Source organism: Chlamydomonas reinhardtii, chromosome 11, assembly GCF_000002595.2.
Source record: "Chlamydomonas reinhardtii strain CC-503 cw92 mt+ chromosome 11, whole genome shotgun sequence".
In the NCBI taxonomy this organism is placed as follows: domain Eukaryota; kingdom Viridiplantae; phylum Chlorophyta; class Chlorophyceae; order Chlamydomonadales; family Chlamydomonadaceae; genus Chlamydomonas; species Chlamydomonas reinhardtii.
This window is the reverse complement of record NC_057014.1, coordinates 2032217-2046158: the sequence shown is the minus strand read 5'-3', so window position 1 is coordinate 2046158 and position 13942 is coordinate 2032217. Positions and strand designations below refer to the sequence as shown.

Here is a 13942-nt window from a genome sequence, read left to right as displayed (position 1 = left end):
TTTTCCCCAGGCAGCCTTGGTTAGGCCTGAAACTCAGCTGGCACGAGCATTTATGCATAATTCTATCCGAAAACGTTTACAAGGTCCTCTTTCCTGCCACCTGGCCACTCGGCCTTCCACAAATCCGTTTGTCGCTCTCGTGTCCACGCACAGAGGCCTGCCCTACCGCCGCAGAAGTTGTGTTACCTAGCAACGGCAACACGAGAGCAGCGGAGGCGCGGTCACGCGCCTGCGATGGCGCCTAAGGCTGGGGTTTGGCCCCCCGTGCTGCTGCCGCTGCTGCTAGTCGGAGCCGCTTTCACCGCGCCCGTCCTCGGCGCGGGTCGCGGCCACGCCAGCTCTGCCACCATCCGCGCAGCTGACATCCAGCAGCAGGCGTCTATTGCGGCTGGGGCATCGCAGCTAGCGCCTCACGACGTAGATGCCCAGTTACACGCTTACCTGGAGCTGGAGCGCTCCCGCGTCGGCTCCTTTCACCAGCCGCTGGAGCGACTGCGGGTGGCGGCGGTGACGGAGCAGCCCGATCCCAAAATCCAGATCCACGTGGATCGTCAGGAGCTGGCGGATGGATCCGGGGAGTGGTTTACCGTTACCTGGGTGAGAGCACGGGCACGGAACGGAAATGAGGAGGGCGGGGGCTTGTGGTGGTGCGTTGGCACAGCGGCGGGTGCGCTGGCAGGTGCCAAGTCCTAAATCCTGATGTGTTAGGACGCAGCGGCTGGCACGACGTTGCTTTGTCCAGTCATCCAATCCTAACGCTTTTGTTGATGCGCTCTAATCTAGTGCGCAAGAGCCGTGTTTTTGCCGGTTGGCCGCCGCTGTTCCGCTGTTAGATGACCCGCCATCCCACCATCTGCAAACACTGGTGCCATGCATGCCTGCAGACGGGAGTGGACAGTCCTGCCTATGACGACTGGTGGGTTCGGGGCCGTGTGTGTGTTTTGCCCCATGCGCGGCGTGGCGTGTCGACACGAGACGCCCGCAGCAAGAAGCTGTGTGTATGCGTGTCGCCTGTGGGGCGCCGCAGCCGGGTTCACAATTTGGGAGGCTCTTTACATCGGCGCGCTGTGTCAAGACACAAAACTCATCAGCTGGCAGGTTGAAACAAACAGGGACACACACCGCCCTGCGTATCGCCCTTCTTGCTCTTCTCCCTCTCCCACAACTCCCTTCCCCACGCTCTTTCCACCTCACCCCTCAGGCTGGCTGTGGTGGTGCCTGCTGACGCCGACCTGTCTGCCACCATGCCCGCCAAGTGGAAATTCGCGGCGGCTGACCCGCTGCACGTCATTGCGGGCAACGGCACCACCAGGCAGGAAGGGCCATGGGAGATTCCCGCCGCCCATCAAGAACCGAGTGCATACCGTACATTGGGGGGCGCGGCGGGTCCTCGCAGCGGCGCGTGGGCTTGCATGGGCGTTGATTATCACACACACACACACACACACACACACACGTCGCTTTGCTGCATCGCATACACTGTCCTACGCGTAATGTTTTCCCTGTGCTCTTTAAACGCATGACACGCACCTCTTCCTGCAGGTTCCGGCTGATCAGCTACCGGCAGCCCGTGGCCATCTCCTTCATGCGCCACGGCTTTGACCGCGCAGTGGAGGCCGCGCGCTCGGCGCCCATACAGGTGGGGGCCTTGGACATTCAGTGGGTGGGGCGTCGTTCTTAGAAGCTGGGTTGCTTGGGCCTCGTTTGGTTCTTTGGTTTTGGGGGCTGGTATGACCCCCACCTTGATCCGGGTGCTACCTGCTACCCTGGAGCGCCGCGTGACCGCCGCTCTGCCAGCCCCTCTGCTTCCCCGGGGTAGTTCACTGCGCTGCAGTTTACTCCGTCTTGCATGGATGACTATTGCTCCCCTCCCCTGATCCCCCTCTGTGGACTGGTCTTGATTTACTTGGGAATGGAGTAATATACACACCCTCCGCGTGTTTCCTGCTACACATGCACGCACAGGTGCTGCGCCCCAACGAGCCGCTGCAGGTGCACCTAGCGCTCACCGGCACCGCCGGGTGAGGGACCCACTGCCTGCCTGCCTGCCTGCCTGCCTGCCTGCCTGCCTGCCTGCCTGCCTGCCTGCCTGCCTGCCTGCCTGCCTGCCTGCCTGCCTGCCTGCCTGCCTGCCTGCCTGCCTGCCTGCCCGCCTGCCTGCCTGCCCGCCTGCCTGCCTGCCTGTGTTATTGGCGCATGCATAAGTGGGTCACTTCTGTCCCAGTGTCCCCTCACTGCCTTCTCACTGCTCCCGCACCGCCCCCTCGCTGCCCCCGCACCTGACACACACGCGCGCGCAGTGAGATGCGTGTGCAGTGGAACACACGCGACGTGGGCGTGGCGCCGCAGGTGTGTGCACATGTGTGTGTATGTGTGTACGGGGTACATATGTGTGTGTACATGTGTGTATAAATACGTGTGTATGTGTGTATGCGTGCGAGGCCGGGCGTCGCTGAGGGTGCGCGAGTGGGCGAGTCCCCGAACGCGGGAAAGAGGGTGTTGTCAGAAATGGGTGGTCCAACTACCCATGAATTGCAACGTAACCTACTCTGAACATCATCCTACAACACCTCACTCACCGTGGTGCCGCCGTGTGTGTTTGTGCCGCGTGGCCCGCATCCGGCGCCGCTGTGTCACAGGTGCGCTGGGGCCCTGCGTCGGTGCCGTACTCGCCGCGCCGGGCTGCGCAGGGCTGCGTGGGCAAGAAGGACAAGAAGAAGAAGAAGGACGACGACGATGACGACGGCCCTGCCTACCCGCACACCGCCCCCGTGGACCGCTCGTTCGCGTACCAGCGGGAGGACATGTGCGGCGGCGCCGCCATCTCGGTGGGTGGGGGGTTAGTTCAATCCAATCCCAAAATAAACCATTGCCAACCCACCCCGGGGCTGGGGCCGTGAGTAGGGTATAGACGCGTGTACATTCGGAGTCTGACCGCGCGGCTGCGGCTGCGGCTGAGACTGGGTCAGGCTGGGAGGGCGGAAGCGTTTAGAAGCGCATGGAGGTAGCGGCTGTGGAGGACCTGCGAAGTGACCGGCGTTGGAGGTGTTCGGAGGTCAGGGCGTTCGTTGTGCGTGTGGCTCTCCACCACACCAAGTCCACAGTCGAACCCACAGTCGTCAACGCTGATTCACGTCACGGCTGCACATGCCGACCGCCCATGCCAACTGCACATGCCGACCGCACAAATGCGCGTGTGTGTGCAGGTGGGCTGGGTGGACGCCGGCACACACCACGTGGCCACCCTGACCGGCCTCAAGCCCGCCACCCGCTACTACTACCGCGTCGGAGACCCGCAGGTACGGCAGCGGGGGGTCAGTGTACGGCATCGGGCGGGGGGGGGGGGTGTCGTGCCGGGGGACCTTGTGCGGTCGGCGGGATGACGGTTGACAGGCAGTTGACCAGCAGCTGGGTTGGGGCGGGGGCGGGGGCGGGGTCGAATGGCGTGCTGCCGTATGAGTTCACCGCGTCACGCGGAGCACACCGGGCAGTTGGAAACATCTTCTATCAACGCCCAGGTGGCCGCCGCACCGCCGCCTACGACGTGTGTTTTACTACGAAACGGAAACGAGACCTACGACATCTACCGACATGTGTGCAACTGTGCACCGTATGTGTCGCAGCTACAGCCCGCTGTGCGAGCAGCACGCGTTGCGCTTTCACATGCGCCAGCATGCGGCCTTCGGACATGTCATATGCATGCGTGCCGTCTTTAAATAAGCAAATGAGCATGCGTGTCCGTTTGTTTCTGCTCGCGCCAGGGCGACGGCGGCTGGAGCAAGGAGTATTCTTTTGTGAGTGCGCCGCCTGCCGGGCCGGCCGGCACCGTCCGTGCGCTTTTCGTGGCAGACATGGGGCAAGCCGAGGTAAGGAGTGAGGAGGGGGAGGGGAGGAGGATGGGGAGGAGAAGGAATCGTTTAATTTTCCAGTCAAGGGTCGACGCCGGATCGCCTTCGTTCCAATGCTGCGGACTATGGCGTGGGGCATACTCAAAGCGCACTTGAAGCTCCAAACAGGTACCGTGTTTGCCGCAGCCTCGCAAACCGCGCGCCCGCTCTCCGCTCACCCACACCCTCACCGCAGGTGGACGGGTCTCTGGAGGGCAGCCAGATGCTTCCCTCGCTCAACACCACCATGCTCATGTACCGCGACACGCTGGCCTCCTACCGCGAGGCCGAGGCCAGCGGCGGCGCCGTGCCGCCGTACACGCTTCTGGTGCACAACGGCGACATCTCCTACTCCCGGTGGGTGCTGGCGTGCGCGCGCTGTGGGGCGTGGGGCGTGGGCAGCTCAGTTCCAGAACCCTAAGCAAGCCATCCGAAGGAACCCAAACCCGCCAGCGCTGCCCAGAGCGCGGAGATGGTGGCCGTGACCTGCGGGTCCTGCGCGCCCTTGAGTCTTGAGTATCTATAGTCTTGCCGTCGGTGTTGGGGCAGTGCACTCTCGTCCTAATCAAACCAAGACCCAGAGTGCGTGAGGTATTACCTGGCATTTTGTTTGTGGACACACCCACCCACCCACCCAAACACACCCACACACACGCACACCGCCCCATTCCCCCTCCCCTCCCCCATGCAGCGGCTTCTCCACGCAGTGGGACAACTTCATGCAGCAGATCGAGCCGGTGGCGGCTGCCATGCCGTACATGGTCACGCCGGGTAACCACGAGCGCGACTGGCCCGGCACGGGGGACGCCTTTGTTGTGGAGGACAGCGGCGGCGAGTGCGGTATACCCTTTGAGGCGCGCTTCCCCATGCCCTACCCGGGTGCGGTTGCGCGACTTGCGTCACCTGATTGTCTCGCTTGGCGTTCGTGTTTGTGCTGATGTGTGTTGTTTGTTTGTGCTCTGCTCTGCTCTGCCGTTGGGTGAGGTTGTGCGCCTCTTGGTGCCGCGTTCGTTTGTGGTGCGCTGGGTTATGTCAGAGCTACCTGGGTGGTTATGAACGCATGTGCGCTCCTCCGCAACCCTCAACCCGCGCAGGCAAGGACAAGATGTGGTACGCGTTCGAGTACGGCCCCGTATTCTTCCTACAGTACAGCACGGAGCACCGCTTCGGACCCGGCTCGGAGCAGTACCAGTTCATGGTCAAGGTGTGCGGGAGTTGACTGGGGCGCGGCGCGGGCTCTGTTGGTGTATGCATCTGTGTGTGTGTGTGTGTGTGGACGTGTGGTACGGTGCGTGCCGACCTCGCAAAGACGGGACGTGCGCATGTCGCTGTGTGTCTGAACGACGCACAAAGGACGGAGTCGGCGTGCATATGCAGTGGTCTGTATTATGTGTGACTGTTTTTGCTGGTGTTATGTGTCGTGTGTACTTGCATAAATGCCGATGTCACGCCGTGTGATACGATAAAACCCAGCCATTTCTCCGCACTAAGTTTGTTATTGCGCGTGCTGCGATGCAGACGCTGGCGTCCGTGGACCGCCGCCGGACGCCCTGGTTGGTGGTGGGCGGGCACCGCCCCATCTACGTCGCCTCCACCAACGCCAACTGGTGAGGGGGCCGCTGCACGCTTCTCTCACTGCGGCGGGAGGGACTGTCTCTCGTGCCCTCTGTTAAACCTGGTCCCGCTGCTCACTTCCGCTCCGCAAGCTACAGAGTCAATCATGCGTCCCGCTCCCCGGACCTTAAAACCCACTCCTCATTCCTCAACCCCCAGTCCTCCATTCCCACGCCCCACCCTTCCCACCCTCTTCAGGCCCGACGGCGACCAGCCAGTGGCCCAGTCGCTGCGGGACGCATATGAGGACCTGTACAAGCAGTACCAGGTGGGTGGGTGACTGCGTGTAAGGCACGGTGCCGGTCACGCAACACATACACACACGCACGCACGCTCACACACACGCGCCCTTCCAGCTCATTGGAATACACTTACCGTACTCCCGCCACCCACCAACACACGCCAGCACACGCCCATGACCCCGCTCCCACGCCCCCCACCCGCACGCCCCCACGGTCCCCCCGCCCTCTCCCACGCCCCCCACCCACACGCCCCCACGCCCCCCTCCCGTACGCCCCCCCACCCCCCCAACCCCCTGCAGGTGGACCTGACACTGCAGGGCCACCACCACACCTACCAGCGCACCTGCGCGCTCTACCGCGGCGCCTGCCAGCCGCCGCGGCCCGACGGCAGCCAGACGGCGCCGGTGCACCTGGTGACCGGGCACGCGGGCGCGGGGCTCAGCCTGAACGTGGCGAACCCGCTGCCGCCGTGGCTGGAGGTAAGGGGCAGGGTGGGAGCCGTGGGCTGATTTGGGGCTTGCTTGGGTTGCAGGGTGGTGGAGTGGCTGGGGGGGAGGGCACGGCGAGTGACATGGCAGGGGACTGCTGTGACGGCCGCTGTGAGCGCCAGGTATCGGGCCGTCCCTCACGTGTCTGAGTACGGCTTGCGCGTGGTTCTTTCCCACGCTTCGCGCCCGCGTGACCGCCTCTGCTTGACGGCTTGTCTGCTCCCGCCTGGTGCCCGCGCCGCCCTGCAGCACCTGGGCCTGTGGTGGGGCTATATGCGAATGGAGGTGAGGCGAGGGGGCGGGGTCCGGGGAGGGTGGAAGCAGCGGGGTAGATTGCATGGGTTACAAGAGGTAGGGACCTGCTGACGCAGTTCACGAGCCAGTGACGTGGAGAACGAACACCCTGCTCTGGACCCTACGGGCGTGCCGCCGCCTGCAGCGCCGTCGGCCTACTCAAGCTCTAGTAGGCTTGCTCCCATAGGACGCTCCTCCCGCCATACCGAACATGTGCGGGGTAGGCGACGGTGGCTGTGGCGATGGCGGGGGCCCTGGGCAGACGCCTAGCTCTTCTGCTGTACTGCGGCTCAAGCCGGGCGGCGTGCATCTGCAATATGCGTGCGCTGCCGCCATGGCACCCACCTGCCTAGTTGCCCTGCGCAACTCGCCTGGATTCAGGCACACACGGATCCAAACCGACGCCCGCCCCTGTCGCTGTCCCCGCGCAGGCCAACGCCACCTCCATGCGGGTTGAGATCGTGTCGGATGAGGACGGCCAGCTGATGGACAGCTTCGCGCTGAGCAAGCCCGCAGACTTCGGGGAGCGCTTCATGGCGGCAGCGGCGGCGGAGGCTGAGGCGGGCGCCAGGGGTTGAGGGCGGCAAGGGTGCAGGCGATTGGAGTGTACGCGTGCCGCTGGATGTGGGTTGGGCACACTGAAGTGTTCTACCTAGTACGTAGGAGCTGAGCGTGTCCATTTTATTGTAGTATTGCTATGTACGGGGTAATGGCGTTGCCGGGGGTTGACTGGGTAGTGTCTAGCAATGAGCGTTCATGCCACGATGTTGGGGTAGAGACCGTGGGTAGAGACCCGGTGCATAAATACAGCCGTTATAGGCTTGCGGCGTAGGATTGCTGCTGTGAATTTATTATGTGCCGTGCTGTGCACAGACCGCAGGCTGGCGATGGGAATAAAATTTACATGTTAGCGCCTGTGAGGCACTTTCGATGTCAGTCTGGTCAGGTCCATCCAGTCAAGTCGTGCTGTCAAGCGGAACGTGTGGTTCCCTGTCGAAGTCACAGGTGTCGTCTAACCACCTCGCTCGCGCATGCTTGGCATGCGTATTCTGTACAGTTGTACCAGCGTCCTGGTACCTGAAGACGAAAGCTAGAAGATCAGGGCATAAATGTAAAGCCATCGGTCCGCCACCACAGGGTGTCCACCCTTCACAGCACCCATACCCACACGTGCGGTGGTACTGGTGGAACAGACCGGTAGCGTCCGTGTCAAATAATCTATACTGAGGAATGCTCGCCACGCCGCCCAATCATCGGCTGCTTGACCAACGCATTGCTCTCAATTTGCATGAGACCACTCTCACATCCCCAGGGCGGTGAAAGCAAGCCCCGGCGTCAAGATGGATAGGCCCAGTCCAGCCGCGTCGTTTAGAAGAGCGAGGTCTTCTTCATGATCCTGTTGGGGAGCAGCGATAACACCTGGTCAAAAGGATGCGCATGTGGTGCTTCTGGCGGCTGCATACTCCTTGAGGAGGGTTACCGTGTGCACACGTGACAGAGCTGACCAGGACGCCGACACGCAGCCCGCAGAGGAACTAACACATCACTCACCGGATGAACTCGTCCTCGTCGATCTCGTTGTCGTCGTTGCGGTCCGCCTCCGCAATCATCTCTTGGAGCTCCTCCTCTGCGTACAGCCAGAGCGTGTGGACACGTCAGGCGGTGCACCAGTACGAAGTCTGCACATCCTTGGGGCCGGAGACGGCGCCTCCGCGGGCTGTCCCATCTTGTAAGGTTGCTTTCACGCTCGATCCCCGGCCAGCCTACTCACCAGTCAGGTTCTCGCCCAGCTCCTTGGCCACACGCCGGAGGTCCTGTGAAGACAAATAAGGAAGCGTTATTGTCTGTACGGTTCATGGCCCTGTCCCAGCCTCTCCTCAACCCGGACCCAGGCAACGCCCCCTCGACTACCCCACAATGCTCACCTTGATGGTGATGGTGCCCGAGTTGTCGTCGTCGAAGAGCCGGAACGCCTTCAGAATCTCCTCTCGAGAGTCACGCTCGCCCATCTTGGCGGTCATCATGGTCAGGAACTCCTCAAAGTCGATGGTGCCCGAGCCGTCCTTGTCAATCTCCGAGATCATCTTCTTGATCTGAGGGTTTGCAAGGGACGCCGCGCTTGAGGGTTAGGAAGCGGCGGTGCAACGCAAGCATGAGGTTCTGTCGTGCATGCATGCAACAAGTCTCGCGTTCTGGCATGCCAAGGCCTCCTTGGCCGCCGTCTATCTAACGCATGCGCGTTCAAGGCTGGCGGCCACAGACACGCCGTGTCACCGGCACACTTTGTCGCCGCTATGCCCACACCCACGCATGCAGATAAAGCATGTGCGCACGCCAAGACACGTTTCGCCCGCGCAGTACGCATCCCCTCTACGTCGCTGTAACGTGAAGTGTGCGAGCGCGGCTTAGTTCCCACTGAAGTTGGAAGGTCGGGAGTCCGCACCGACCGCATGCAAACTGCGACCTCTTTGTGCGTAAACATAGCTAATATACATCAGGCAAGCAAGGAAAGGGAAGACGCGCGGGTGAGCGCGCGATAACTCGCGGTCAATGTTACAGTCAACAATTGGAACACATGAAGCCCAAGAGGCGGTCTCACCTCCTCCTTCTTCGGCTCGAAGCCCAGAGCACGCATGGCCACCTTCAGCTCCTGTTAGAGCGAAAACGAGCGACGGAGCGGTCAGGTTTGAGCGCAGAAGGCGCAGGGACAGCCCGGGTACACTGTAGCGCGAGCTGGCCCAAGGCTGGCTCGTTGCAACAACATTCTGATGTCAGGCTGTATGCTGCATTGCTGAGAACGAAAGCTGGGCGCTGGAAGGTTCCCGGTTCGCTGGACGGATGCGGAGGAAGGCCAGGCTCAAAGCCGCGGGAGCGCGCGTACCTTGGCGTCGATGGTGCCGCTGCCATCGGTATCGAAGCTGCATGTATAGAAGTCAGGCACCGGGTCAAGTTCAAGCGCTGAAGTTCAAACAGAGGGCGCCTGGTCCAATTTCAATCTGCTGAGCGGCCCCAAGGTCATATAGGCTAACACCTACAGGTCGAATGCCTCGCGGATCTCCTGCTTCTGCTCCTCAGTCAGGCCAACGCGGCCCTTCTTCTGGTCCCGACGAGCGGAGACGACGGTCTTTGCCTTGTAGCTCATGTTTTCGACTTAGGAAGCTAGAACGGTTTTGATAAATGATCAGGCTTTGTGGCGGGTTAGGTTCTACGTGAGGTCGAGCCCGGTCAAGGCTCCGAAATTTTGAGCGCATGGGCACAATTCTGAGCCCCATCCCGGTCTGAGCTCCAGCAGCAGACTTACACGAAAGAGCTGCGTCCATCATCAATCTGATCAAGAAAACGTACACTCACAACATCTAGGCTCACGGCCAGTGGAGCTACCTGCTGCAGAAGACTGTTGCGGGCAAATTTCACTGCCGGTACCTGGGCACGCAACAATTTTGAGCAGCTGCAGTCGCGTCGGAACTTTCGTCAGTACTGTCTCTGTATTGTAGACTTTGTGCTTACCGCACGCGCACGGCAGCCCTTCTCCGAGACTCGGCCATGTCGCTAAACGCGAGTGCCAGCCGCTGCCGCGCAAGCGCTCGACAGTGCGGAATGCGCATGTCGCTGTCGCGCCTACAACATGGCTTTCGGGCATCTGCGACGACCGTGTCGCAGCGCTGTCCACGCATCGTCATCCCCGCTGCCTGCACGCAGCTCGACGCACTGACCCCACCTGCTGAATCGACCCCAGGTCAGCAGCAGCCGGCGCAGCCGCGCTCGCTGACTGCGCTTGAACGGGTCCGGCTTGTGGCGCTTGCAGCTGCCGCCGCCGCCGCTCTGGTGAGTGAAAGAATCAGCTGTAACCCAGCTAGCCCGGCCTTGGTACGGTACGACTAGCATGGAGGCGGTACGGAATCCCCCCGCAATGAGCTGTGTATTTCCTATTCGTGGCATGGGCGCTTGTACTGTACGCACCTACATACCGTGGCATACCCAGTCAGCTCCCGCCTACACGTGTGTCTCTCCACGCGACTTGACATTACAGGAGCGTGAATGCGTTCATGTGCGGGGCGCAGGTGCTGGGTCCTGCTGACGAGGCGCAGGCGGCGCGCAGCGGCGGGCGAGTGGGCGGCCACCGTGGCCACCACGCCGGCATGACGCTGCGCAAGCGGTGAGCGGCTGGACCGGGGGGGAAGGGGGCCGGAGGGCGGCGGGGGGGGGGGGGTAGCCGTCCATGCGAGGTGGGAGCAAGAGCACGGTAACGACGTACCAACAGCCCAGGGCCCACGGAGGGTGGACGCGTGGATGGGTCCGCACAACATCTCCACCCTCAACCCAGCGACCCAACCTCTCCCCACCACCACCACCACCACCGCCATCACCACCAACCATCCATGCAGGTCCTCCGCCTCCCTCTCCTCGACCTCCCTCTCCGGCTCGGGCTCCACCTCCTCCGCCTCCCGGCGACACCACGTGCCCATGTCCATGCGCCTGCGCGCCGCCCCCCGCGCCGGCTCCCACACCGGCTCCCACACCGGCTCCCACACCGGCTCATACGCCGGCTCATACGCCGGCTCATACGCCGGCGCCGCCCGCAGCAGCGGCAACAGCGGCGGCAGAGTCCGGGGCAGCTACGGCAGCTACGGCAGCGGCGTGGCTGCGGGCGCGGGGCTTGGGTTGGGTGACCCCTCGCTGACTGTGTCGGCGATGCAGCAGGCAGTGCACACCGTGCAGGTGAGGGGGGAGGGAGAGGGGAAGGGGAAGGGAAAAGGGAGGGGACAAGGGAGGCGGAGGGGCGAGGGAGGGGGGGATTAGGTTATGCCATTACGGCCACCACCGCCATCACCACCACCACCACCATCAGCGCCACAGCCACCGCCTCTCATTCATGACAACTCTTGCGCCCACCATCGCCATCGGGACCACCTGCATCGCGGCTGCCCCGCAGGGCGGCGTGCGCCCCCCGCTGCTGCTAGGCGACATGCTGGCGTACCCCGACCTGGCGGCGGGCATTGACCTGGAGGTAAGGGGGTGAGGGTGAGGGTGAGGGTGAAGGTGAAGGTGAAGGTGAAGGTGAGGGTGCGGGTGACAATGGGTGAGTGGGTGCCTGGGTGGGTGGGGGTGATAGGAAAGCACAAAGGAACACGTTCGGCGGACGTGTGTGCTTGCAAAGACAAGTGAAAGGTTCCCCTCCTCCTCATTCCTCCTCCCCACTCCTCCTCCGCTCTCCCTCTCATCCTCTCAGGCTCTGCCGCTGTGGGCCTCGCTGCTGGGTCTGGCGGGCGCCAACGGTCTGGGGCTGGCGGTGGTGGTCGCCATACTGAGGAACATGCAGGTGTGGGGGGGGAAGGGGGGAGGGTAGAGTGTCGCCGCCCCCTGCCTGAAACCCGCTCTTCCACCGCCTCATATGCCTCCCACCGTTCGCACGAATGGCTATCGTCCCCCCTCCCCGTTAACGGCTTCTCAATCTTCAGTGCAACATGTTCCGCTCCATCTGTGCAACCCCCCGAACCAAAACCCCATGTTTGCAACCCCCTAACCAACCAAATTCACCCCCCCCCCACGCCGCAGGACGAGTCGGAGCCGGTGTCGGTGGTCAAGGTGCAGGTGGCCATGTTGGAGCGGCGGCCGCAGCTGCAGTCGCGCCTGGCGGAGCTCAGTGGCATGATGCAGGTGGGGGCGAAGGGAGGTGGGGGCGTGGGGGGAGGAGGCGTGGCGTCATCTTCCACGCACTGCGTCCACAGCAGTGTAGCGTACATCGCACTCTCTCCCACGCGCGCGCGCACACACGCGCGCGTACACACGCACACACACACACACACACATACACACACACGCACACGCACACACACGCACAGGTGGGGCAGCAGGGCGCCTGGCTCATTCTGGAGGAGGCCATCCTGCAGCTGCTGCAGCACCAGGTGGGAGGGGGCGGCAGGGGAGGGGGGGCGGGGAAGGGGGGGTGCGTGGTGGGGTTAACGTTGAACCAATCCCGTAAGGAAACAGTCGCGGGTGCGGTGATTTCATGATTTATTAAGAAGTGAAGGCGCAGGGGGGTTAGAGATCTTCCAAACCCAACTGAACCAAGACCCAGAACCAGAAGTGTGTGTGGGCGGTGTGTTTTATGTGGGGTTCGGCACCGCTGCATCAACACTCCCCCTCCTCATGACCGCCTCCCGCACTTCCACACTCCCCCCATCCGCCCCACACCCACCCCTGTCTACTATCTTCCACTTCCTTAATTAAGCAGGAATGGCTACCCCCCCCCCCCCACTTTCTACACAGAGCCACATCGCCTACGGCTCCGTGTCGAAGCAGCAGCTGTCCTCCAAGAAAAAGGCCTACGCCGCCTTCGGGGCTCTGGCGGAGGCGGAGGCGGCCAAGGCGCGGCGGGAGGAGGTGAGGCGGCGGGCGGAGGGGGGGAAGGGGTTGCGGGGGTTGGCGGGGGCTGGGAGGGCGGGCGCGGGGACCGGTGTGCGGGGCGGTGATGGTGATGTGTTTGTTGTGTGGGGAGCTGGCGGGGGCGGGGCCGGGAAGGGGTGCGGTGTTTGTTTACAGTGGTGTGGTGGAGGTACAGGAGGATGCGAGCTTGCTTAAAGTTAAAGGGTGAGAGCCGTCGGGGGTTGAGGGCGCGGCTCGCGTCGAGCCCAATGCTTCGGTCGACACCGCCGTCTTTTCACTGGTCGTGGTCCCTCTGCCCCCCCCCCCTCCTCGCTCTTTCGCATTTGGTTCGTTATAGTTTTGGCTGGTATCTACAATGCCCCTCCACCCATCTTCCACCTCCACTCCACTTCCCCTCCCCCACTGCGCTTGCCCAGTGCTTTGACCTTGCAACCCCTCCACCCCTCTTCCACCTCCACCCCTCTCCCCCCCCCACCCCACGCCTGCTCAGTCCGTGGTGCGTCACATCGGCGAGACGCAGTCGGACGACGAGGCCGAGTCCGGCGGCAGCGGCGGCGGCGGCGGCGGCTTCCTGGGCGGCCTGCTGGGCAGCATGGGCATGGGCGGCGGCGCGGCGGCCAAGGAGATCACGGTGGTGACGCTGCTGCTCGCCACTCGCGGCAAACTGGACATTCCAGATCGGGTAGGTCGTGTGTTGGAATCAAGAGGACTCAAGGGAAAACATCCTGGTATCGTGGTGCACCAGGTTACACGATAGAGAATGTGTGTGGATGTGTGTGGAAGGCAGCAGAGTGTAAAGGTCGTCTTGGTGCTTAGTTGACCATGTGTTAAAAACGCAACGAAAGCCCCCCCAGACGACGCCGGGGTTACTTGACCGTGTGTGTGTGTGTATGTGTGTGTGTGTGTGTCCTGTGTGTCCTGTGTGTTGTGGGGCCTCCCGCCTGGACGCAGGTGTCGGACTGGAAGGGGCTGCGGCACGCCATGCAGCAGGTGCGTGCAGTGGGGGAGGATGAGGGAGGGAGGGAGGGAG

The 13942-nt window shown here is 62.8% G+C and overlaps 3 protein-coding genes across 3 annotated transcripts in view; 2 read left to right on the top strand and 1 right to left on the bottom strand.

The window, feature by feature from the left end:
* The first annotated feature begins 56 nt into the window (after positions 1-56).
* CHLRE_11g468500v5 (uncharacterized protein) lies at positions 57-7419 on the top strand. Its single transcript, XM_043067579.1, has 17 exons — positions 57-597; positions 885-916; positions 1202-1312; positions 1543-1639; positions 1966-2021; positions 2301-2349; positions 2640-2828; positions 3207-3299; positions 3762-3866; positions 4084-4244; positions 4579-4766; positions 4982-5091; positions 5406-5494; positions 5700-5769; positions 6043-6222; positions 6481-6516; positions 6957-7419. The coding sequence occupies exons 1-17, from the start codon at positions 235-237 to the stop codon at positions 7101-7103; spliced, it is 2076 nt and encodes a 691-aa protein (XP_042919584.1). The 5' UTR covers positions 57-234; the 3' UTR covers positions 7104-7419.
* Positions 7420-7421: 2 nt separating this feature from the next.
* CHLRE_11g468450v5 (uncharacterized protein) lies at positions 7422-9727 on the bottom strand. The gene is made up of 7 exons (XM_001699447.2): positions 9561-9727; positions 9407-9443; positions 9125-9175; positions 8451-8618; positions 8297-8339; positions 8077-8152; positions 7422-7921 (listed from the first exon to the last, which is right to left on the bottom strand). Exons 1-7 carry the CDS (start codon positions 9665-9667, stop codon positions 7894-7896), a joined length of 510 nt encoding a protein of 169 aa, XP_001699499.1. The 5' UTR covers positions 9668-9727; the 3' UTR covers positions 7422-7893.
* Positions 9728-9863: 136 nt separating this feature from the next.
* Positions 9864-13942, top strand: part of CHLRE_11g468400v5 (uncharacterized protein) — a 5465-nt gene continuing 1386 nt past the window's right edge. Inside the window, exons 1-10 of the mRNA XM_043067578.1 lie at positions 9864-10350; positions 10587-10681; positions 10911-11244; positions 11459-11533; positions 11756-11845; positions 12082-12183; positions 12369-12431; positions 12796-12909; positions 13403-13594; positions 13864-13902. Coding sequence (XP_042919583.1) covers positions 10069-10350; positions 10587-10681; positions 10911-11244; positions 11459-11533; positions 11756-11845; positions 12082-12183; positions 12369-12431; positions 12796-12909; positions 13403-13594; positions 13864-13902 — 1386 coding nt within the window. The 5' untranslated portion in view covers positions 9864-10068. The remainder of the gene's footprint in view (positions 10351-10586; positions 10682-10910; positions 11245-11458; positions 11534-11755; positions 11846-12081; positions 12184-12368; positions 12432-12795; positions 12910-13402; positions 13595-13863; positions 13903-13942) is intronic.

What these genes read in the sequence shown, in the direction of transcription:
- CHLRE_11g468450v5 (XM_001699447.2), bottom strand. Translation starts at nt 9,667, where the DNA reads ATGAGCTACAAGGCAAAGACCGTCGTCTCCGCTCGTCGGGACCAGAAG. An exon ending in GCGGCACCATCGACGCCAAG is followed by an intron (nt 9,176 to 9,406) that starts GTACGCGCGCTC and finishes TCGCTCTAACAG; the next exon opens with GAGCTGAAGGTGGCCATGCG. An exon ending in CGGGCACCATCACCATCAAG is followed by an intron (nt 8,340 to 8,450) that starts GTGAGCATTGTG and finishes TTGTCTTCACAG; the next exon opens with GACCTCCGGCGTGTGGCCAA.
- CHLRE_11g468500v5 (XM_043067579.1), top strand. Translation starts at nt 235, where the DNA reads ATGGCGCCTAAGGCTGGGGTTTGGCCCCCCGTGCTGCTGCCGCTGCTG. An exon ending in GCGGGCAACGGCACCACCAG is followed by an intron (nt 1,313 to 1,542) that starts GCAGGAAGGGCC and finishes CTCTTCCTGCAG; the next exon opens with GTTCCGGCTGATCAGCTACC. An exon ending in AGTACCAGTTCATGGTCAAG is followed by an intron (nt 5,092 to 5,405) that starts GTGTGCGGGAGT and finishes GCTGCGATGCAG; the next exon opens with ACGCTGGCGTCCGTGGACCG.